General features: G+C 39.1%; 1 protein-coding gene across 1 annotated transcript in view; it reads left to right on the top strand.

The window, feature by feature from the left end:
• Positions 1-10,431, top strand: part of EYA4 (EYA transcriptional coactivator and phosphatase 4) — a 52,349-nt gene extending 41,918 nt beyond the window's left edge. Inside the window, exons 10-13 of the mRNA XM_039242044.1 lie at positions 356-470; positions 4,497-4,618; positions 6,659-6,759; positions 10,351-10,431. Coding sequence (XP_039097975.1) covers positions 356-470; positions 4,497-4,618; positions 6,659-6,759; positions 10,351-10,431 — 419 coding nt within the window. The remainder of the gene's footprint in view (positions 1-355; positions 471-4,496; positions 4,619-6,658; positions 6,760-10,350) is intronic.
• The last annotated feature ends 15,422 nt before the right edge of the window (positions 10,432-25,853 follow it).

Below are 25,853 nucleotides of genomic sequence, written 5' to 3'. Positions count from 1 at the left end.
CCAGATCTATTATATGACTGTCTTTTGGAATGGGACCCAGGCATGGGAATTGTCGCAGCTCCACACGTGACTGGTGTCCTCCGTGCCAGATTCTAGGCTCAGTGGGTGCAGAGACCAGGATCCCCTTTTTCCCTGCTACATCCCTAGTGTTGGGCCCAGTACCTGAAACCTGAAGTTGTTCAGTAAATGTTTGTTGAATGAATGGATAATCAGTTCTGAAAGGAAGGATTAGTATTGATACCAATCAGTCACTCTTCATTTCTGATGTTATCTGGACCAGACAGAAGGGAGGCCAAAGCAGGTATTCCTGAAAATTTGTCATCTGTTGACTCTGCCTTGCTTTTCATTGTTGCAGGACTCCTTGGCCCAGCCAAGAGAGATGCGTGGTTGCAGTTAAGGGCAGAGATTGAAGGTCTGACAGACTCCTGGCTCACAAATGCACTTAAGTCATTATCAATTATTAGTACTAGGTAAGTGGTGTTGTTGCAGTTTCTCTATTTATTATGTTGAAGATATAGTTTTAATAGTACTATATATATATATTTTTTAATTTCTAGAGTATTTTAGAATATGAAGGAACCTAAGAATATATTGAATCTAGTATTTTCAATGTATGTTGCAGGGGAGGTGTTGGGGGGTGGAGGCTGGAAGTTGCTCTTCTCAGAATAGCTGGGAGGTCCTTCCTCTTTACCCTTCTTTCTATACAACTACTGCTAATCTCCACAGGAGGGCCATGTGACTTGTAATGAAACAGGAGATGATGAAAGAAAATAATAAAACAATATAGTTTACATACAGAGTGCATATATTTAAATGTCTTAGGCCATTGTAGATAATATACATAATTTAAATGCAGCAAAATAGCAAGAGAAGGCTCTGTGAAGAACTTGTAACCTTTGTGTTGTTTGAACTAAACCATGAAATACTGACTTACTGGTATAGATAATAGAACTGAATCAACTTCTCACTGGTTGAGCACCATGTGCCATAAATGCTACCTAATAAAATAATACAAATCTGGAAAGTGATAGCTAGAGTGGGGATGAATCTTTGCACTATACTATTTCCTTCATTTTGCTTCTGAGTTGGTGGATAAATAGAAGCATGCTTATTAGCAATCCTGTCAGTAGCACAAAGAATATGTGGACCGAGGGCATCAGGATACAGAAAGCCTTGGCAGGGTCAAAGGGGAGTGGAGGGTTAGAGCATGCAAGTAAACATGCATGCAGGAAATCCTGCACGTGGCTCCTGGCCGTGACCCCAGCAGCACCCACGTCCATGGTGGGAAGTGTGAGTGGGGAGGCAAGGGAGCTGTAGTGTCCCACGTCAGGCTGGGAAAACCAGAACACAGTACTGTGCTTAGTGCTGGGCACCACATTCCATCAGGGTCTCGGACATATTTGAAACCCCTTGTTGGACCAGCAAAGTGTCCAGAAGGGTTTTCGGTTGTGGAAATCCCATGAAGAAAGGAACAGTCGGAGGGAGGAACCAAGGAGTTTAGTCTGAAGAAGAGTCTGACGTGGAACAAGATTACCAACTTCAATTGTTTGAGTTGTTCGGTCAAAAATAAACATCCCTCTCTGGTCTATAAAGGAGATTTAGGTGGAATGAGTAGGAATCCTAGGAAGGAAGGCTCTGGCTCTGTGTAAGCAAGAAATGCCTCACAGTTGAAACTGTTTTAAAATGGGACTTGCTGCCTTGTGGTTTCTGTAACTGGTGATGTGAGGATGAAAGGTCAGGGAAGCTGGGATGTGAGGACTCCTGAGTCCCTAAAATTGTGTGCAAAATGTAGTCGCATGTGCATTTCTCTGAGGAGGAGGTCAGTGGCTTTTATGGTTTTAAAAGAGTTCTCCGAGATAGTTAAAAACCAAGGTTATTACATAGTTATATAAATTATATATGTGTTACCTGTAATATGGAGAGATTATTATTAAACACATGGCCTTAAAGCAACTACAAGGGTATGTGATTTTCAGAAATAAAAATATTAACAAGGAAAAGAAGGGTAAAAATGAGTCATTCCACATTGAAGATTTAAATGCCGTGAAACTTGCCCACACGTGTGACCGTATTGGTAGTTTTTTTTTTTTTACAGAAGGTTAGGATATCAGAAAAACAGAAGCTTATACAAAATGGCGGAATTACAGATCACAGTCTTTAGCAAAGGTTGTCCCCTACAGCTCTGATTCCTCTCCTATGAGTATAGTCAATGGATGCAATCAAATGTGTAGGAAAATTGTCTGTGTAAGGCAGCGTTATTTATAATATTTAGAAATGAAACCCAGTGACTGAGTTACTGAGCCTCAGTTTAAAAAATTATGCTGGAGCCACATGTAGTCGTCACACATTCTGTCTTGGGGAAAGAGGACTAAGAGACAATATGACATAAATGAATAGGCTCAGGATATAAATAAGAGAAAAAAGTAGAATAAAAACATATATATGAAGTATGGTCCTAATGAGAAAATAAATCTGTACACAAATAGAAATTCTGTAGTAAACACGCAAAATGGAGAGAGTAGTTGCCATCTCTGTGTGGCTAAATAATGCTGTTCATGTTCTTCTTTATATTTGTTTGTATTTCACACAAGTATATACATGCAATATATAAATATATGCAATGCTTGGAATTAAGAGTTACAATGCATTATAAATTAGATATAAACATATGCAGTGTTTGCCATTTATAAATGTATGCAATGTATGCAATTTAGAAAAGAAATGATATAGGGGCACCTGGGTGGCTCAGTCAGTTAAGCGTCTGACTTTGGTTCAGGTTATGATCTCACAGTTCAAGGATTCATGCCCCGCATCGGGCTCTGTGCTGACAACTCAGAGCCTGGAGCCTGCTTCTGATTCTGTGTCTCCCTCTCTCTCTGCCCCTCCCCTGCTTCTGCTCTGTCTCTCAAAAAAAAATTGTTATTTTTTAATTTCTTTAATAAAAAATAAAAAAGAAATGATGTCACTTCAGTTATCATACGGTCTAAGTGGCAAAGCGAGATTTCACAATATTATTTCAATACAGTGATGTGTTTGCGTATTCTGCTTAATACTCTGCCATTATTTGGGAGTTTCTGATGACAGGCAGGCAACTCACCTTCCAGGTCTTTATTTCCTCATCAGCAAAATTAAGGATTGCTTATTTTATTAAACTTCTACCTCTAGAAGGCTTTGTTCCTTTAGCCCATATGAGTGATAATGTCATCATTTGTCTCCAAGAGTTAGAGCTTCTGTTACAAAATCAGGCTATCTGTGGAAATATTTTACAAATGAAAATGTTTTAAAAGGCTGTCATTATAAAGGTTTTATAATTGTTTTTGAATAAAATGTGGCTTTTCTTTACACGGAATATGCCTAAAGAACATAAAGCATGCTATTAAGCGTATCCATGAAGAGTGGGCATTCGGTTTGCTCTTCTGATTTGCTGTTGAAACCAAGCTTCTGATAATCAATCTAGAGAATTCTAGAGAATATTTTAGGGGCCCTAATGAATACGTATTTAAGGCCCATGCTACACAATACCAGGAGAGAAAGGTCTGGTATAGAAAGGCATTTTGAGTCCCAATTTCACGTGTGTGGTTTGAGCCTCTCAAAGCAGGATGCTTCAGTTTTCCCATAACCCAGAAGGAAGGACCACAGTCCATTCTTTCCAAATCTCTGCCTCATAGTTCCCACTCTCTAGGTATTTCCTTTATCTCCCTGCAGTATTACTGTGAAAGAAACAGCTGTAAATTGTAAAATGGGAGACTGTTACTCTCAAAGAGTAGGGCCTTTGTAGACAGATTAAAACTGGGCCCATTAAATTCAACCCTTTGTTGTTGTTGGAAAGGAGATTCAGAGTCTCCTCTTCTGGACTAAATAAGGGTCCTCTCATTCTTCTCCAGGATCCCCATCTGTCAGCCCCTTGACTGGGACACTGGGCTGTTTCTCAAGCAAAATCCAAAAACAACTTTTACCCATCCCATTACCTTCTTTCTGCCTATGTCCACTACTTTTCCAGGCTCTGAAAACCCTGAGCCATAGAGTCTTATCACCCTGAAAATTACCTCATCTGAATACTTGTAAAACTTAGAGCTAAGCCATCCCTCTGATAACCTTCCCATGATTGCCATTGGCTGAGGTAGGTATCCTTCTCTGAGGTTTCACAGGAGCCTGAGGAGATCTTTATTATAGAACATATTTCCTATTGCAGGTGTATGTTTACTCGTGTCTCTCCTATCTATCTGGGATGCCGGGCGGGGAACAAAAATGTCACTCATCCATGACTTCTTTTTGCCTGTTTCCTTCCACTTCCCCCATCTTGGGATGTATTCCTCACACTGTCATGGTACCTGCCAGATAGCAGGCACTCCATAAATAACTGCTGATATCTAAAAGTTAGATGATCAAGACCCATTTATTATGCAATTGAAAGACTTCAGTGACAATTTAAATCTGTGCCATTCGAAATTACCTAGTATTGGAAAACAACTATGCATATTTCCTCCCTATCTTAGGAGTAACTGCGTAAATGTCTTGGTAACGACAACCCAACTGATCCCAGCACTCGCGAAGGTTCTACTCTATAGTTTAGGAGGTGCTTTCCCCATTGAGAATATTTACAGTGCAACTAAAATAGGTAAGACAATTGCTTCTAACTCTGTACGGAATGTGTTCACATCTGGGTTCGGGGGGATTTCCTTAATATGTCTCTCTGCATGATTCCCTCCTCCATCAGTTTCGATATTAGACTATCAAGCAAGTTTGAATGGAGCACAAATAACAAAGTACACTGCGACCCAGTGTATGTATGCAAATTTTATGAAAACTGTTGCCCAGTGAAATTCTGAATTCAGTATCTGGACAATTGTATTTGCTTATTTATGTGTTTGTATTTACATTTCATGACAACACATGTTTTCTGAATAATAGACAGTGTCTTTAGCCATGGTAGTTAATATCTTAATTAATATGTTATATGGTATTGCATCTTTGCACATGCAATAATCTAGATCTAAGATAAAATACCCTTTGACATACGTTACAGGGGAGTGCCGCATGGACTGATGTAGCATCCTTCACTTCAGGAAAAAAAAATAATTTAATGAATTATAACTCATGAATGGCTAGACATCTGCATTTCCAAAAATGTTTGATAGTAACCAAAGAACCTGTTTGAACCAAAGCCTTGTTCATTTGCTTAATATCTATCTGCAGAGCCATCTTTGTGTTTTAACTGCCTTTCACAGACCAAGTCTCTAAGCAGCTTTCAAAAATAGAACTTCCTAACTTCTGCCATCCTGAAAGAGTTCAAAGAAAACAGGTCATGTATTCCACCGGGTGTCAAGGAAATGCCTGGGGAAATAGGTTGTATAATGCGCCCTGAAGGTCAACAGACTTAGGTTCTGACACCTTGACAAGAGTTCAGAATCCTAAAGTCCCCTACCAAACATAACCTGTCCTGGGTCTCGCCCAGTTTTGATATTGGCACAAGCAGAAGGAGCCCCTAGTTTCAGCTGTTCCAGGAGAGTCAAAGAGAGCCACACTTTCATAATGTCAAGTCCACCTTGTCACAGGCACCGCAGTTCAGAGCGCTGATCCCAGTCCCAATTCATTTCTTACATAAATGTGTGTATTTATGCCAGCAGCCTTAATATATCACACTTTATCTTCCATTCTGACAAATCAAATAATTTGACACCAACATAAGCATTTCTTCTGGAAAGAACAATGTTCTTTTTTATGGGCCAAATTGTTCCTCATATTTCATCTGAAAAAAAATCATTTTTATTTTTCCCTTTAAGCTAGTATTTTTTGGAGTTCTGAATTATCAGATTAAGAAAAAGCAATGCAAAAAGAGCCATGACTGCATGAACATTCTGGGAATGAAATTCAGAGAGTTAGGCCAATGTTGTAAAATGAAGAACATCTAGAAATTCCACGATGTTATTCCCATAGTACAATCAGAGGTGATAGGTGTCACCAGCGCTGTGGCCCAGTCACACAGCACCCTTAGTACGATTAATCTGAGCAGACTAGCTCCCAGCCACTTGAAGAAAGGAGTTTTTTGGTTTTTGGTTTTTGGGTTTTTTTAATCAAGGTAAATCCACATCTTCGTATTTCCTCTTTCCTTGCAGATGAACCTTCGGCTTTTTTACAATAATATTTTTAGCTGACTTGTCTATACCACTTAAACTAGACAAAATTGATCCACAGGATTATAAACAAATAGATATTAAAACCCACAGCTGCTTTTAAAGTTATTCCTGAATTCTTCTGCTGGTGTACAAGAAGCAAACATTTTCTCTGGGTCAAATGCTTAACCCTACCGACTTTTTTGGAGTGTGAGACACATTTGTTTAATCATTTGGTCTCAAGTGAAGACTTCCATTATTCAACCATATTGGTTGATTTCACAAACCCAGAGGCTGCAGGCTAGTTTAAGTGATTGATGTTGGAGAGAAATTAACCTAACACTTTATGAATCTTTAGGTTAATGAATGCAGTGGCTGGAAGAATAAGCAGTGCATTGTTTTGCAGGCAAGGAAAGCTGTTTTGAGCGTATAGTGTCCAGATTTGGCACTAACATAACTTATGTTGTGATTGGAGATGGCCGAGATGAGGAGCATGCCGCTAACCAGGTAACTTCACTCTGAACTTTATCTCATTTATCTTCCAGGGAAAGAAAGTTGCTTTGAACGAATAATGCAAAGGTTTGGCAGAAAAGTAGTGTATGTTGTAATTGGGGATGGTGTAGAAGAAGAACAGGCAGCAAAAAAGGTAACCCGTCTGAAACCATGTTGGTGTGATACCCCTCATGCAAGCTTTTGTGTTTGCATTCCTGTAGTGTGGCCCCATGGCAGCTTGACAAACGATTTACATTTATAGATGCCAAGCCGTAAGAGCATGAGAAGGCCGATACTTACATTCAAATAAACCATTTGGAGTCTAGCATTTTTTGCCTGAAATCTTACGGGAAATGTGGGGAAATTCAGTCATATTTATTTATGCGTGTGTATGCAGCATGCACACAGATACAGTGATCATTAAGGAAGATGGCGGGAAGTGACCACCTTTAAATACATGAAGTTTCACCTGATACACAAGTTTAGTGAACTCCATAGAAATCGAATGAGTGACTCAGTTCTTCCCTTTTTGCTCCCCCATCTTTCATGCCATGTGGTCCTTGTGAACGCCTTGTAGTAAGTGTGCTCCCTGGGGATACATGCTGAGGGTATTTTTAATAGCTGAAGAAAAAACTTGCTAGAGAACTTAATAAATGCTGTTGGAAGGACATGTATTATTCAGATCCTTTGGTGCCAGCTTGTCATAGCGACCCAGAGGCAGTATGCGTCATGCCTTCTAGAAGAGCGTTGTCTGTTTTAGTGAGATATTAGTACTTGATTAAAGCCAAGCAGCTGGCATCGAACATATTCAGGAGACCTCATAGGCCCTAGGTATTTAAATAAGCCCTTTCATCTGGCCCATATTTCTGAAGAAGAAATTAAGACAGATAGAAACCATTAAATAGTTGGCCCAAGATCCAAAGAGGAATGATACCAGGCTTTGTCCTAGACACCCAACTATCAGTCGCCACAGTACTGAGATCTAATTCTTCTTTTACTGAATGATTACAACGTATCTGTCATCCAGCCAGGATAGAAATCATAGACTTCATGAAATAAAGCAAAATGATAACTGCTATTTTTAAACAATAACACATTGGCTTATATATTTTTACATAAAAAGAATGTTGTCATCCTGAGGAGATCTCAAATCATCATCTAAATTTTTTTTTAATGTTTATTTTTAAGAGATATAGACAGAGTATGAGTGAGGACGAGAGAGAGAGGAGAGAGGAGAAAGAGAGGAGAGAGAGAGGAGAGAGGAAGACATAGATTCTGAAACAGGCTCCAGGCTCTGAGCTGTTGGCACAGAGCCCGATGGGGGCTCAAACTTGGGAATGGCAAGATCATGATGCTTAACCGACTGAGCCGCCCAGGCGCCCCTCAAATCATCTAATAAAGCCTTCACTAAAACAGTTGTATGTGCTGGAGTGTTCACCTGATTTCTGTTTTCAAAAAAAAGAAGGGGGAGGGTTTAGGAAAATTTATAGCTCTACTAGAAAGATAAAAGACATGATTTATGTTTTAGATCATTCAACTCAAGCCAAGTGAAGAAAGAGAGAGCTTCTACTTTAGAAGATTTGGTGAAGTATTGGAAGCCATAATTGAAAAATACCATGCTTTTCCATAACATTGGGAGTGTTAGTGCAGACTCTGACTCCCACAGAGCTCTCGGTGTCAGTTAGCAGTGTCCCTGACCCAAGACAGCACTGTGGGCCCCAGGATGTTCTGTAGAAGGCCAGGGATCCAGCCTTAAGAAATACAACTTTCAGTGCCAACTGCTACTTAGAATCCTTACAGTTGCACACAGTTGAAATAACTTCTGAGTTTGTCAATGGCCTGAGTCCATGTTGTTTTGATTTTTCATATTGGCCCCAGAATTGCACACATCCAATCGTCCACACAACCACTGCGGCAGACATTTTGCAAGTCTTTTAGCTTATGTGAAATTCACATCTGTCTAGGTCAGGGCTAATACAGTTCACTTTTCCAAACCAGTAATGTTATATGCCTTTGAAAATGAAGATATATAAAGTCTATACCATTTACCCATGGTGTGAAAACAGGACTTGGGACAGCACTCCCTCTGCTTTACACCTGAAACTTCAGGGGGAAAAAAGCAGGAATCCAAGTGGATGAGAACCTTGGTTAGAATGCTACTTCCAAATGGTTGTTTATGTAGGTACAGTTTTGGTGATGGTGAAGGCTTATAGCTCTGTTTTGAAACACAGGTGGCTGGTTCTTCTGGTGTCCAGGATGCATGCTTTTCTTTGGATGTGGCTGTTATCGCATGCGCAGAAATACCAAGCACTGTTTTGTTATTATAAATAGATCTGAGCTGAATGGAAAAACAAAAACTGTTACATTGGGTGAATATCTGTGCTTTCATTGGACCTAGAAACATGTTTTGTGTTGCAAATTTAAGAAGAAATTTCAAAGTTTAAGAATGTATAACCACACTCCCCTATAGGAGTATGTAACATGAGCCGTTATTGTACTTTTCAGTTTTCTGGAAACTGCATTTAAAAAAAAAAAGTAAAGAGAGATAGGTAGAATTAATCTTAGTAATGTACTTTAACCCAATATACATAAACGATTATTGTATTGACGCCTAATATAATAATTACTAATGTGATGTTTATATTCTGTCTTTGAAATTCAGTATGCATTTTGAATAGGACTTGCCACATTTCACGTGCTCAGTAAATACATGGGTTGGTGGCTACTATATTGGACAGCAAAGAATTATAACAATAGTGATTATTAGTTTAATGTTTAACTTTTATAATAAAATATATTTTCCCTGTTTTATACATAAAGATATATATATTTCCATTATATATATGTGGACATATATTCCATACATATATATTCTATAAGATGGCAGCAACCAAAAGTACAAGTAATGCTTGACTTTGTTAACTGCTATCATGCATTATTTCTTTGTTTTCATTATTTTCTATAATGGAGTATTTTCTGACATTGTTGTTCTAATCACACTTTTTCATGAAATTTACCACACATATACCATATCATGGTATATCTTTGGGGTGCCACAAACCATTGTAATGTCTAAGAATATTTTTCCCCACAAGAGCCCGTTTTTGTTCCCTCAAGTATATATTGCTCCCATTGTGAATGGATGCTGGCTGGAGTGCTGTCCCTCAGTCCCACACCAATGAATTAAGTCAGTGCTCCTGGCTTAAGTTATTACTTACCCGAGACAAGGAAGAAGATTGATTGTCCCCACATTGTTTCTTACCTTATATAGTCCAGATTCAAATTATCCTTTACATAGAAAAGGATTCACCCTCTTTCTGTCAAATACATGAAAAGCCTGGAACTTAGGAAGTTTATCATTTTTAAAATTTTGTTTCCAACTGAGAGGTGAACCCTAAGGAGTGTTGTGGTTAAAAATTGCTTCCCATCAGCCATGGAGGATTTTGATGCTTGGCCTGCTTACCCAGATGCTGATGTTGGTAATGATATTTACCAGAATAAATACAAAACTACTTCAGAAATCTCAGTATTTGCTTTTATAATTATTCAAATCCAGTTCAGATCTATTTCTCTCTTATTTTGATGATACGATATTGATGCTACCAAGCCTTCAAAATACAATCATGCCTCTCTTGAACGTGGATGAACCACACGTTTTTGTGTGTACTGCTGCTTCATTGAGACAATAGTTATGATTTCTCTCCATTCCCTCCCCTTCTCTCCCCGTCCCTCTGTCAACACACAGCACAACATGCCCTTTTGGAGGATATCAAGTCACTCAGACCTCTTGGCTCTGCATCAAGCACTGGAATTAGAGTATTTGTAACTGTGTTCTCTACCTGGAGATCCTTTTTTTCTTTCTTTTTTTTTTTTTTTAATATTTCAAGTACACTGAATTTTTATGTGTGATTCAATGCCTCTGGCTTTACACATATAAATTGTCTTAAAGGATGAAATCATATTTGGAATGAAAATTCCAGAATGAAGAATTCAGATTGCTGAATGGAATTAAACTTTAGTGCTACAGAAAGGAAGCTCTATGGTCTTATATTTACAACACTTTAATGTTTAAAAAAAAAAATCTGTGGAGGTTGCTGGGACACACCGAACAAGTCCTAACTGGAATTAACAGCTTTAGCAAAGAACTCTTACCCGGCAAAGCACCAACACATGCTCCGTCTGGCAAGGTGGTGTTCAACATTCCTCAAAATGGGAGACCTTCTCAGCCCTGAGGTTTGAATCTGACTTTAGCCTACCTAGCCCAGAAAATCTGAATTGGAATGCACTCAGACTGTATAAGGACAATCCTATCTAGACCTGTAATTTGTGTAAATTATTGATGAAAATAATTTACTGTGACTTTATTAGCAGCTGACTTTGAAAGTGGATGCAATTTTTCTTTCATTTGTTGGGGGGGTGGGGAAGAGGGGTGGGAAATGGGAGTCTCATAATGATGTCTCTTTTTTAAGTTTGGCAAACAGAATGTTCATTCATACTGATGTGTTGTGCCTTAAAGACAAGACAGCGTTTGTGTGTTACAATGTAACTTTGGTTAAAATCTGTAGATAATGAAAAAAAAAAAAAAAAAACCTTTGTGATCATTCTTAAGATGACCAAATTTAAAATTCAAGCTATCAAAGCTTAATACTGCATCAGCAAGAAACTGAGTATTTGCTGCAACAAGAAAACAATGATAATAAAGGAAGGCTTGTGTTTTATTTGGGTTCTTAATAATTCCAGTAATTATATGAGGCAACTATTTGTGCATCCAACCACAAGCAGAAGGTTTGGGAAAGACTGTGGGACCTTTACGTAGAAAGTGAAATGTATGTTGAAGTCTCGAGTACCCTTTCTGCAGTTCTCCTGAGGAAAACTAAGCCATATTCGTGACTACCCACACCATTTTGAGTTTGACTTTCCGATATGTGTGAGTTGTGTAGAGGAAAATAGTCTCACGAAAATAATAAGCAAATAGTACCCAAACTTTCTTAAGCTATGCCGTGAACATGGCTTGGAATTCACATTGTGTGAACTATGGCTTAACCTCAAGCTAAGTACATTCATTCCCGATGCCATGGCAAAGGTGAAATGTCTTCCGTGGTGGAAGGCGAATGCCACAGATGGCTTCTAAAGAAAGGAGTGAATCGATGAAAATTTTACCTAGAATATCCTCATAAAATAAATTAGCAAGTGAGCCAGATCTTGGCAGCAATACTGAAATTGCAGCAGTGAAATAGGATCTGGTTCTCTGTCTTAATGCGTCAATCCTGTTTCTCTCCCTTAGAGACCCCCTCGATCCTCCGTTCTGCCTGCACTGTTTCTGCACAACGGCCTGCATTCATTGCGAGGAGAACCTGTCATCGTCGTGTGTGCATGTGTGTTTTTTTTCTTGGTGTGTAGCCCATGTTAGGAACACGATACGGGTTCTCCTGTCATTTTGTATGACATTATTTCCCTTGTGGAAATTTAAGACTTCAAGATCTAGGAGTGTTGGAATGGTGTCTGCACCTGCAGTTCTGTGCTTAAAATGTCATAATGTGGAACCAGGAGTCCCGCTAATAGGCAGTGCCCCTAACCGGAGGCTGGTCCATGATAGCTTCAGCGGCTCCCAGAGATGGGTGCTTGGCGCACTGCTCACGGCATTCACTATGGAAATGTGGTTTTATTTTCCAGGCTGTAAACCTGTATTTCTTTACTGAACGCCAAGGCCATATTTACATTGGGCAGAAAGGGGTTGAGATCCAATATTGCAGATTGTTAAGACTGTGATTTCATCATGTAAACCTTCAACTTATTCTTTAAATTTTGTAACTTTTGGCTCTCTCCGCCCCAGGAGCTGGTGCAGATAAAGGAAGGTTGCAATACTTTTAATAATAATGATAATACTAATAATAATCTTACATTTCAATTAGCCTTTAGCTTGAAAATAGCAGTTTAAAAAAGTCAAAGAGCTGCATTGGTTATCAATAATTATGTTTTGTGCACTAAAACTTTAAATATTTATTACTGTGAATAAAACGAAATTATCTTTATAGCCAGTCTCTTTAAATGATAGAATTGTGGCATTATACCTAGATTTTTAATTCCTTTTCATATCAAGCAAGTAAGGCTTCTAATGCTGCTAAACCAGCAGGTACAGAAAGGAACACCCCTTCACAGGGCAAAGTGGGGGTCACCAACTACATCACCTAGTGCTGTTTCCCGCACACATCTCTCTGGATTGTGTGTTCAGAAGAGACTGCCAGCATAACCTAAATGCTAGGTTGACAGAGAACAGTTTGGCACAATAATGGCACAAGCCAATATGGCCGACCTCACAGTTGTCATGCATCTTTGAGCATGCTCAGTCTAGAACTCTGCCCTTCTATGCTAGGAACGGAAGATCCTCTTCCTTTCTGATCTAAAACAAACAAACAAACAAAAATAAGCTAACAAGCAAACAAAAAGAACAACCCTTTGGCAATTCCCATTTTCTGTTGACATAGAATATTGTGCCTTAATATAAACCAATTTGAAAACTATTTGGTCACTGGAAGGAGTTTTCAGCTACTACATGTAGCAAAGCAGGTGGCCTGACTATAATACTCTAGCATACAAGATTAAGTCCCTGCCCCTACAAAAGTTTGTAAGTCAAATTCAGAGGCAAAAAGTAGGTTTTAGAATTATGCATTTGGTGCACAAAAAGTAGATAACTCTCTAAAGATGTTTGTTTTAATTTTCTTAGTCTCTGGTGAGCTAAGATTCAAAACAGTGTGAACAGCATGCTCCAGTTTGAAGTTGTTGGAGATTTTTTTTTAAGCAGATTTGTTTGTGAAGAGCCCACCTTCTCAGTGAATATGGCATTTAGTGTTTCCTTCAAAAACAAATTTAAGCATCATGAGCCAAAGTTGCATTTTTGACTCCCAACTATGGTAGCGTTACAGAAATCTCACAGTCAAGGTCAAGGGTTTCTGTTATGTATTAGTAAAGTATAGATTATCGGGGCCTACATAATTTAAAGAAATGTAAATTAATATTAAAAGCTTGTAAAAATATGTACATCTTTACTATTTCTCAATAAATACCTTTGGAAATGTTTTCCTTTTCTTCACCCTCCCATGTTTGTTGTGTGGCTATAGCTCGATTCTAAATAATACGAGATTTACACCTAGGCTTCTTGGTGTATTCTTATCTTCCCTTGCTTGTGCCTAGATTACGTAATTTGCACTTAAGGCAAACGGAGATGTAACATGGCAAAACATCATTCAAGACTGAAAGTGGGCTGGTGTACTGAAAAAATGTGAGTTTCATCAGTTGTTACATAGAAGCCGTCACATTCAGGTGAAATGCAGAAGTAGTTGCAGTTCATTAATGACAAAGCAGTGCCTTTTAGAATCTTTAGAGCAAGGGGTGTTTTTGGTTTTGGTTTTGGTTTTGGTTTTGGTTTTGGTTTTCTGATGAATATGGGGCGTGGTTTATAAGTAGCTTCCTCGAGTTTTTCTTAAATAGCTTTTAACAGCTTTATCACCTTGTGTGTGGTATTGATTTATTTGCAAAGCTGTTGTTCAAATGCAAACCGAAGGGAAATTTCAGACAGCCTCATTCACAACTTTTTTGTTTTAAAAGATTCACTGCCAAATTGAGGAGGTACTCATCTCTAAAATTGCACGTGACCCCCAGCACTTCTATCATTTCCCTGCTTTTCTGTTAAATGCTACTTACTCCTTAGACTTCCCGTTATCCAGCCTGGCACATAGTTTACCTTTTGTATTGGATGGCTCACCCACTAGAATGTGTGCTCTGCGAGGGCAGTGATTTTTGTCTTCTTTTGGTTTGCTCGCTTCTATATAACCAGTATCTTAGGAAAGTATTCGGCATAGAGTAGGTTCTCAAAAGAAATAGCTGTTGAAGGAATGCGTAAACCATAGGAAAAGAGTTACATGATCGTGGTCTGTCTGAAATCATAGAATTTTTAAAATGTTGGGCTAGAATTAAAAAAGAGAAAATCTGCAGTTAAGTTTGCTTGGGACTAATGTAAATTTTTACCACTTAGATGAAGTGTCTGCTGGACTGATTCATGAAAATAAAGCGGAAGGATCCCATAAGTAAAGATGTTACTTATGGAAAAAGAGTTACACGTGAATGGAGAATGATCTGAAAAGATAAAACAAGTTTGTAGTGAATCGGTAATTGTTTCCTCTGCCTCCATCAGTCTTTTATTAAATAATAATAATACGCAACATCAGTAGCTTTAGTTGATTTAAATTACTTAAAGCCAGAAAATGTCACATAAAAAGTAGATCTGTTTGCAAGATCTGTCTGTGGTTTGTGATTCTGAGTTCCAGCAACAACAACAAAAGAAATCTATGATTCCCTTAGCTAGCAAAGATAACCATTATTTAACATCTGTGTATGATATACATTTTTTAAATTCATTATTGGTTATAGAAGTATAAAAGAACATGTATTCTCATTCATGGGTCACTACTCAGAACCTCTTAAATCTGACCAGGCCTAAGCCCACCCTGGGGATGTACTGTGGTAAACAAAGATGGTTCCTCAGAGCAGCATGGGGAAGAGTTTTCAAGTTCTGACTTGAAATGCCCCTCCCTCATTCAGATAATCTTCCAGGACTGTGTTAGCATACAATCTGAAAAATGTCCAAATATAATGTGCTAATACCTGACAAAGCAGATCACTCTATACAAGCCAGAATACCGTCTTCTCTGCTTGTAAAATACTGTCTCGATTGAGGCTTGTGGGAACAGTTTCTGTGCCTAAAGGCCGCTGTGTTGTCTTTGTAATCATAAAATCTCAGATTGTTAAGACTGGTGGTGGCTGCAGTGATGATGTCAGTCTAGTTTTCTGGGAGGCCTTCAGCGAAAATACACAGCACTGAATGAGAGTAAGTGTTGGAGGAGGTGAAGGAAACTTCACCAAGTAAATCAGTCTCCACAGAACCACAGGACAGGGCAGGGCTGACTCTGAGCTCATCACTTGACCCTCAGATTCTCAGGCAGGTTGATAAGAGTGACTCTGAAGACCTTGTGTGAGTGAAGGAGCGGGGGGGGGGGGGGGGGGGGACTTCAATGGGTGTCATATGGTACATGGCAAATAGTTTGCTGGGGCACTTACCCAGCCCTCAGAGGGAAGATTCCTGGAGAAGATGATTTCCAAGCTAGAACTCCAAGAACAAAATGGAAGAGTCAGGCCAGTGAAAGGGGGATTGGAAACATCTAGACAAAGTGGGAAATATATAAGAATGTAGGTAAGAGAGAAAAGTAGAATGGTGTGATCAGAGAATGATTGCAAATAATTACTGCTTCTGGAACACAGAATGAAGAGAGGGAATAGTAAGAAATGAGACTGGAAAATAAAAAAAGACCAGATCATGAGGATTTCAATCTACCATTTTATTTTCAGTACACATTTTGATTTTATCATAGGATCAGTGGGTGTCAAATGAAAGGTTTGTAAACAGAGGATAAGTGAATGGATTTGCAGTGGATGACAGTCACTTTGGCCCTACAGTGGAGAATAGGGGATCTATAAGGCTGGCCCAGGGATTCAGAGAGTTATTGATACATTCCTGAGTTAGGTGATGGCCCTGAGTATGGACACAAGTACACAGATTAAAGAGTTTAAGATGCTAAGAATAATTGGTCTTTATCAATTGTTCCTGCCTCTCCTCATGCCCTCAGGCAAATCCAGCCTTACCTCTGGATTTCTGGTTTGGGAAATTGGGTTAATGTAGTGCCATTCACGGAGATCAGAAACACAAAAGAAAAAAAAGGATTCTGGTAGCTACTTATTGGAGGGAAAAACTTCCAGCAATTAGAAGTGTTACTTTGGAGGTGTGGTGGACCTCAAAGTAGAATTGTCCAGTAGAGTGGTGAACTTGCAGTGACTTTCTGGTTGGTTGTTAAACACCTTGTCGGATCATAACAGAATTACTCTGAAAGCAGTCAGTAAAATCCTAAATAATGTCATCAGATCATATCAAGTAGTCATTTAAACAAGATTTGCCATTTGTGCGACCTTGAGACAACATTAGTGAAAGCTAGAAATGATGGCAGGAATGTAGAATGTGTATGTACAGTGTGTACACCATGGAAAATTACTTGGGGTTACCAGTTGACTTAATATCCTGCCTTCCCATCTCCTGCCTTGCCCTAATTTCCAGTTAAGGTAAATAATATTATATCTGGATCTACAACCCTGAAGTGACTCAAATGCCTCTATGAACTTTTCATTGGTGTCTTTTGTACAAGTCATTGCCACCTTATGTCTCCTTGGAAACAAACATGACATTTCTAATTTATTTGCCAAACAGAGAAGACCTATTTGAGAAGGAGCTCTACAACAGATTGACAGGTGATTTAGTCACTTATTCTTGGACAGGTTCATGTACCAAAAAATATGGCTTTCATTAAAATATATGTTACGGTGAATAAACTAATCCATGAAAGTGGGCAGTTCTTACGTGTACATGAAGAGAAATTAAAATTAATGCCAAACACACATCTATAAAACCATCCTATTTGGCTCATGAAATTACATCCACATCAGATGGCAACATCAGGAGGTGAAGTGGAGGAGACACTAGAGAGGGCTCTGGAAAAAAAGGTGGTATAACACATCATTTTTTAAACTTGGATTAGAGTTTTACAAACGACAAGTGTATTTTTCAAATTTTGAGGACCAGCTGCTTTCCTACATAAAATCTACTACCACAGATTATTACCACTTCAGGCAACGTATGTTGTACCCCATGCTTGGTTTGAGCACTGAATGGGTTCTTAAGAAGAAGAAAGAGAATATTCTTTTTCTGTGTATCCAAAGCAAGGATATTCATTCGTGCACCTTCTTCTATCTCCTTGAAGCCTGTATTCTTGTTGTAGTTTTGTCCATCTGACCTCATCAGTGACAGACCCAGGTCAAGACAGCTGGTACTATTGAAGCAAGGTGAGGAATGGGAACACGCAGGAAGTAGCCAGGCCTTGATTTAATCAGTAGCTTTGGAGCCAGCTCTGAAGTGAGCATGCGGAAGAAGGGAGAGGAAGGAAACCCACATTTGAAGAGACTTTAAATGAGCCAGGAGCTTACCATATGTTACCTCACTTAATTACCATGTCATTGTGAGGAGATATCATTAATCCTACTCTATAGTTTAAGTGACCTCCTAACGTCCTAGGACTTGTGGGTGGCACAAATTAGAATTGGAACTTAGGTCCACCAGGTGGACTGTCTAGACCACAAAGTCATGTTTATAGCATTTCTGCTTGTTGCAGTTGAGATGCTCAGAACTTACAGAATTATGATCTGAGGACAAGTGGCATCAAAAGCATGTAAGATGGCAAGCAGTGGAGCTACCCAGGACTCTTTTCTCTCCCTATGGTCATAAATGCCAGCCAAGTATCCTCCCGTGTTGCCTGTGTGACAAATGGTCCTCATGCAATAAAAATGCTACTTCTGCAGATAAGTGGTGGAAGGGCTTTCAGCTGATCATTTGGCCTAATGATTGCAATTAATACCCTGTTCTGTATGGAAATCCAAGAGAGAATACCCCAATGAAAGCTGCTGAATTGGTTTTCATTTAAGCAAAAACACATTTTACTGATGCCCCCTTTTGAAGACACCTTTCCTGGATGTAACACCTATGTCAAAAGCTGTTTAAAAAAATTTTTTAACATGTATTCAGTTTTGAGAGACAGAGCGCCAGCAAGGTAGGGGCAGAGAGGGGGGAGACACAGGATCTGAAGCAGGCTCCAGGCTCTGAGCTGTCAGCACAGAGCCCGACACGGGGCTCTAACTCACTGACCGCAAGATCATGACCTGAGCTGAAGTTGGACGCTCAACTGACGAAGCCACCCAGGCGCCCCTGCATCAACAGCTTTTGATGCAACTGACTTAGAGGCACGCTGAACTACAGGCTGGCCCTAAGGAGGTTGCTGACCAGAGTGGGGGATTGTGGAGTTTCTAGAGCCACCTAGTATGGGGAAAACAAATCAGGGGGAGGGCTGAGGATTCAGCGTGGCTTCAGGACTATCTGCATAACATGTTCAGGAGAGAGTCCCTCCAGGATAAGTGGAGAAAAAGGTTTTAGAAACAATTTGGACAACTTTACGTGCTTTAAAAAATTCTAAAGTGGACATGCTGCTTTAAAAATTGCAGTAAAAGACACATAAAGTTTACTGTGTTGACTGTTCTTAAGTAGTATTAAGGGAATCCACATTGCTGTGCTACTGTCCCTCCCATCCATTCACAAAACTCCATGTCTTGAAAAACTGAAACAGCACCCAGCGAACAAGAATCCCCTATTCCCCTTCCTTCCACCCCTGGCAACCACCATTCTACCTTCGGTCTATGAATAAGACTACTCAAGGTACCTCATGTAAATAAGACAGTATTTATCCTTTTCTGACAGGCTTATTTCATGTAGCACAATGTCCTCAAGGTTCATCCATGTCTTAGTGTGTGTCAGAATTTCCTTCCTTTTTAAGGTTGAATAATATTCCCTCATGTGGATGCACCACACTGTTTATCCATTCATCCATTGATAAACACTTGGGTTGCTTCTGCTACAACAAACAGTGCTGTGAACATGGACATACAAATACCTCTTCGAGTCTCTGCTTTCAGTTCTTTGGGGTATCCAGAAGTGAAAACGCTAGATCATATGTTAATTTTATTTTTAAATTTTTGAGGAACTACCACGCTTTTCCATAGACGTTGTACTGTTTTATTTTCCCACTAATAATGCAGGAGGGTTCCGGTGTCTCCACATCCCCACCATTGTTATTTTCATGTGTTTGGGTTATAGTCATTCTAATGTTTGTGAAGAGATACTTTATTGTGGTTTTGGTTTGCATTTCCTTAATGATTAGTGATGTTGAACGTCTTTCCAGGTGCTTATTGACTATTTGTATATCTTCTTTGGAGAAATGTCTATTCAGTCCTTTGCTCATTTTTTTAATTGGGTTGTTTCCTTTTTGTTGTTGTTGAATCGTAGGAATTCTTAATTCTGGACATTACTTATCAGGTATATGATTTGCAGATATCTTCTGCCATTCTGTGGGTTTCCCATGTCTATACTGAACACGAGCTTTTCTGTGTACTCAGTATCTCCCTTTTAGGGAACCACCACATCTCTTGGCACATGACTCAGCCCTAGTCAATCATACTCCATCCTATTTACCACAATAACTTATCTGCCCAGTGATGGGTACAGGACCCAATCTGCACCTATGAAAACTCAACCCAAGATTTTTCTCCGAAGATGTTGTGAGAGATGGACTGTGTTTCTGGGATCATAAGCTCCAGGCTAGGATCATCAGCCTAGAACACCAGGACCATCCTTCCTTCTACAGAGAGAGAATCAGAATATGAAACCAACACAGTGGGAAAAGAGCTGGGAGATGGAGCCCTGAGGATATTGTTGAAGCATTTAGCTTAAGCCCATCAGGAGACAGGACTTCTACTCAACAACCATACCTGGATTTTTAGTTTTATAAGCCAAAGTTTTCTTTTCTTTCTTTTTTTTTTTTCTTTCTTCTTTAAACTTGTTTGATTTTGGTCTGTATCACTTGCAGTCAAGGGAGTGTGCACTAATCACCAACTGGAAATGGCGATCCCAGAGCAAAGAGCCCAAAAGCATGCCCTTCATTTGATGTTTTGGAGAATAAAGGGGGTTAGAGTGGGTCACTCAGAGTATAAAAAGTGGTGTTGAGATCTCTGAGTCTCTAGGTCTTCTACTGTTTCCAGCTATACACTGGCTGACAGTTCTGGGTTCAGCTAAGGGATGGAAGGGAGGGACTGTTTGTCTTGAAGAAAGGGCCCCCATGTACCCCACAGTAGTTTAAAATTGTTGCTTTCTAGCCCATCTGAATTACGGTGCTCTGGATAAACCCTGACACCTCATTTTATGTCACTCTACAAATTTACCATACACCCTAAGAACTTAGATATCTAAGATAGGCATGGAATCTCAGGGCTCCACCTGCCTTCTGCCTCTCCCCACCCCTGTGACCCCATCACCTCATCATCTGTAAAATGCAGTTGAGAACTAACTTAGCCAACTGGATGCCAGACCCTGTGACTCCTTAATTTTTCTTTCTTTGGAAAAAGTTGGCCTCTTGCCCTGACTCATTACCGTCCCACCTCTGGACATACAATGGGGTCAGTAAAAAGGGCACTGCTCAGTCGCATAGTCTCCAACATTCTGTATGATCAAAAACAGCATGGTGGGTAGGTATATATAGGTTTCTTCTTTTTTCCTATTTCTCAAATAACTCCAAAACACTCATACTGAGAGCTTATATATTTTGTTTTTTGATCAACAGAAACTTTTTTTTTTTTAAGCAGCTGAATGATACACCCTAAAGGTAGGCATTTCTATTACAGTAACTGACAGAACCTTAGGGCTAGAAAACACTTCATGATAATGAAACAACAAATCATGGGCTTGATGGTAACGAGGCTATCGCTGTTTTACTGGGCAGTAATTTAAGCTTGTAGGTATGTATGTCCTTAACATGACATCAAGGGATAAGGTGCCTTCCTAGCCTGAAATCCTCTTCTTTAACTAATGACAAAATTGTATATAATTATTGAGTGCGTTTTTTTGTGTTTTGTTTTTTAAAAAATGGTCTAGCAGACTTTCCTTCTAAAAACTTCGTTTTAATCACGTTTATTGCTACAAAGCGTGAGCTATTTGCCAACTCTGACCATAGAGTGTTCTATATCCTGAAGCTGCCTTTCTGTTCTCAGGAGAATAAGAAGAGAAGTACCTTTAAAATAACGAATCCCATCCTAAGAAACTTTACAGTTGCCTTCTCTCCTTGGGATTTTTTTTAATTAAAACAAACCAAACTGAGATAAATAAATATAAAATGATCTGTAATAGTGGAGGCAAGTGGGATTAAAGAACATTTTCCATTCAAAACAATGTCTAAATAAATGTCCAAATTCATCAGCCTTTCACTGCCTAATAATGTGACATGTTTACAGTGTTGAAGGAAATCAGGTGTTTTCATGCTAAATGAAAATAAAATTTATGTGCTGTTATTACCATATTCTTTGCCTGGTGTTTCTCACTCTATTCATCATTAAAGGCTACCCAATAAATACTGTGCAAACTGCAATCGGGGAAGTTATGTGGCAATAACTCAGAATTGGCTATAAATAACCACCCACCAGAGCCTTGGGAAGAGTCAAGAGCTTAAGGGGGATTGTTTGCACCCCAGTGGCTAAATTGTGAAAAAGAGAGTTGTTGGGTCTATTTTCACTTCATATTTGATACACTAGAAGCAGAGCTTAGACACTTGTACTCCAGCCTAAGACAGGGTCTTTATCTGTCACCATGTGAGCTGAGGCAGGAAGTAGGTTCAAATCGTGTGATTTCAGAGACTAAACCTTCCTTTATCCAACTCTCAGAAAGCTGAAGAGAAAGACTTGGCTACCCTGTGTATTAGTTAGCTATTGCTATGTAACAAATGACTCCAAAAACTAGCAGCTAAAACATCAAGCATTTATTATTATCACTTGGTTTCACTTGGCTTATTGACATAGTGTCAGAGTGTCAGTAATCTAAAAGCAGAATAGCTGAGTGGTCTGGCTCAGGGTGGCTCACTAGAATACAATCAAGCTGTCAGCCAGGACTATAGTCATCTCATCATCTCAAAGCTTAACTGGCTGGAGAATCTTCTTTCAATCTCACTTAAATGATCATTGTCAAGAATCAATTCTTTCCTTGGGGCACCTGGGTGGCTTAGTCGGTTAAGCGTCCGACTTTCACTTAGGTTGTGATCTTGCGGTTCGTGGGTTCAAGCCCCACGTCAGGCTCTGTGCTGGCTGCCAGCTCAGAGCCTGGAGCCTGTTTCAGTCTGTGACTCCCTCTCTCTCTGACCCTCCCCTGCTCACGCTGTCTCTCTCTCTCTCCTAGAAATAAATAAAAATATTAAAAAAAAAAAAAAAGAATCAATTCTTTCCTGTCTCTGGTCTTTGGGCTCTCTCTCCGTGATTCTGATTTGAATGACTTGAGGTGGAACCCAGACAATGAGTTTTGGTTTTGGTTTTGGTTTTGGTTTTCTGGTTGGTTGGTTTGGGTTTGGGTTTGGGTTTTTTAGTGTTTTTTTGTTGCTGTTGTTGTTTTGTGTTCTTTTGTTTTACCTCTCCAAATATTTTACTATACAGCCAGGATCAACAATTATAACAAACAATCCTATCTTTTATTATTCCTATTCCAAGGAATGCCCATTTTTCTTTAACAGTCCACCTGAGCAAGAGTACCTTATCATCACAAAGTATCTTGCCACACCCTTCTTCATAGAACCATGAGTCACTTCTACATTCTTCCCGGGTGAAAAAAAAATGGCAATTCCTGTCCAAGAACATAAGTAGACTATTTTGATAAATCATTTTTCTAGATACATTATCTCATTCTGTAGTTGAAAAGTAGCAGAGGAATAATATCAAAGGGTTTACTTGGGCCCCACTTAAACACCCACATGTATGAAGACCTTCTTTACCCTCCTCTGGTTATTGCCAGTTGACTCAGAAGTCTCAGGAATCTGACCATAGGAAATACACTAAATTTCTGCCTAGTGACTCATCTCTGAAGAAAACATGTTGAAATGTTTGAGTTTGCACAGTTCATTAATATCCTTCAAGGACAACTCCCTGATTTTCACTAAGGGCACCTGGGTTTTTTCCAATGTCTATGAATTAAGTACTACCATCTACTTTCAATTACTTGGATTGTTTAGATCAGTGGAATATGGATGTCCTATAGATCTTTCCAAATCAAGTGGGGGTTCCATTTCAAGAGAAAAAGTCACGAGCCTGTTATTGGGTTTTATATCAGCAGCCCAGTGTGCCTTTAAGAAAGAGAAATTATGGGCATTTGTATATTTGTACCTGAAGGGTTTTTTTTTCCACTTACAAAAGACTTTTATCCAAGATTCCTTAGCAGCAGAAACTCTTCAGTTTCTATAAAGGTTCTCTAAGGCCAAGAGTTGTAATGTTTGCTTCTACCTGAGAAAATAAGAAATGAATGATTTGAACACAAAAGGTCATAATTTGTCGAGGAAAACCAAGAGAGTGCCTCTTTAGCATATCAGACCATGGGTTGACCAGATGTTTTGATATTTAATCAAGCCTGAAATCTAATCTGAAATCTAATTTAAATTATGATTTATTTTGTCTCCTTCCCTTTGTCTTAGAATTCTTTTCTTTGGAGACATGTTTTCCTGTGATGTCAACATAGGAAGAAGCTGAGGGTGGTAGCTTGAAGTATGAAGTGACAACCATTGGGAAAATGTCTTAGTGCTTTAATACCAGCAAAAGAAGGGATTACAAGAACTCTGCTTTCTCAATCTGATCTTAGTGAAAATATGGAAACTAAATTTAAATTGTCCAATGTTCCTGATACGAAAATGATGTTTAGAAACTGTTTTGGACTGATAGGAGAAATAAATATATTAAAAAGACCACTGATAGGAAAAATCCTGGATTAAGAATCAAAAGACCTATTTCCTGACTGTAGTTTTTAGTTCTTTTTTAATGAGATATCATTGATGTATAATATTATGTTAGGTTTAGGTGTACAAGATAATGATTTGTCATTTGTATATATTGTGAAATAATCACTGCAATAAGTTGTGTTAACATTCTTTGTTTGTTTTATTTATTTCTGAGAGAGAGACAGCATGAGCAGGGGAAGATCAGAGAGAGAGGGAAACACAGAATCCAAAACAGCCTCCAGGCTCTGAGCTAGCTGTCAGCGTAGAGCCCGATGCAGGGCTCGAACCCAAGAACCACGAGATCATGACCTGAGGTGAAGTTGGACACTTAACCGACTGAGCCACCCAGGCGCCCCTGTGTTAATATTCTTCACCACACATAGTTACAGGTTTTTTTCGTGTGATGAGAACTTTTCAGATATATTCTCTTAGCAACTTTCAAATATTCAAGACAGTGTTGCTAACTATAGTCATCATGCAGTGCATCACATCCCCAGGACTTCTTTATTTTATAACTGGAAGTCTATATTCTTGACCACTTACACACATTTTGCCTGACCCTCACTCCCAACCTCTGGCAACCACCAATTGTTCTCTGTGTCTGTGAGTTTGGGTTTTTCTTGCTTTTATTTTAGATTTCACACACACATGAAATTATATAGTGTTTGTAGTTCTCCCTCTGACTTATTTCACTTAGCATAATGCCCTCAAGTCGCGTCAAAAAATTATTTTATTCTCCACTCTGTTTTTCAGGAATCCTTATAAAGTAAAATAAGGGATTGGAAATTCTTATTTCCAACATTTCTTCCTGTTTGGGGATTCTAAGTATTTATAGTTGAATGGAACTTGGAAATGAACATAATAAAATGAATATGTTACCTCTGCGTTGAAGAAATATTTTGGCATCTGGCACTAAAATCGTACTGATTTATTTATCCAGTGAAAACTTATTGAGTACATATTATGTGTCAAGCCCTCTACTAGGCACGGGGCCAAAATAGCAAAGGAAGAAGGCCTGATCCCCAAGGGTGCTGGGAAACTGGGGAGGAACATGGTTAGAAGCACTGACAAGTACATTGCCTGGGATAAGTGCTATAATGGGGGCTCTATGGCATGGTGTTTGGAATTGAATACCATTTTCATTTTAATAGTTTTTGAAGCAGAACCCTTTTTCAGCCGTATTAAGAGAAAAATTGAAACGGCTTCCAAATCTTACATCACAATATAAACAGTGTAGTGGATTCCAAAAAAAAAAAAAAAAATGTAGACCTTCTGTTGGTCCAGTGCAGAGAAGGCATATGTACTTAGACATCTGTTTAGACATCCACTTAACAGGCATTCTGTCAGCCTGTCAGGACCAGCCCCACAGCTGAAACACATATAGCCCCAGACATCAGCTGTAGAGGAACCAAATGGTGCCTTACCAAAAATTACCTTAGAATTCAAAGTATCTAAACAGTTTGACAGGCACAACCAATAATTTACAAAAGAAAACGCACAGAGCACACAGTCATCCATAGCCCCTATGCTAAATTCATTCTGAATTTCAACTGTCCCACTTCAGTACTGGATTTGAAATCTTCATAGAGTGAGACAATGCACAATGCTGTGAAAATAAGCAAAATGAAAAGATATGTACGTGCCAGCCAAATTATGGAAGATTAAGCAATGGTAAACTCATACCCATTCGAAATACTTGGCAATATTGGAAATCTTCAATGGTTGGTATTCTGCTATCGTTAGGAAG

Source organism: Hyaena hyaena, unplaced genomic scaffold, assembly GCF_003009895.1.
Source record: "Hyaena hyaena isolate Hyena2069 unplaced genomic scaffold, ASM300989v1 scaffold_204, whole genome shotgun sequence".
NCBI lineage: Eukaryota > Metazoa > Chordata > Mammalia > Carnivora > Hyaenidae > Hyaena > Hyaena hyaena.
The sequence above is the reverse complement of the archived record's forward strand: the minus strand, read 5'-3'. Positions and strand labels throughout refer to the sequence as shown.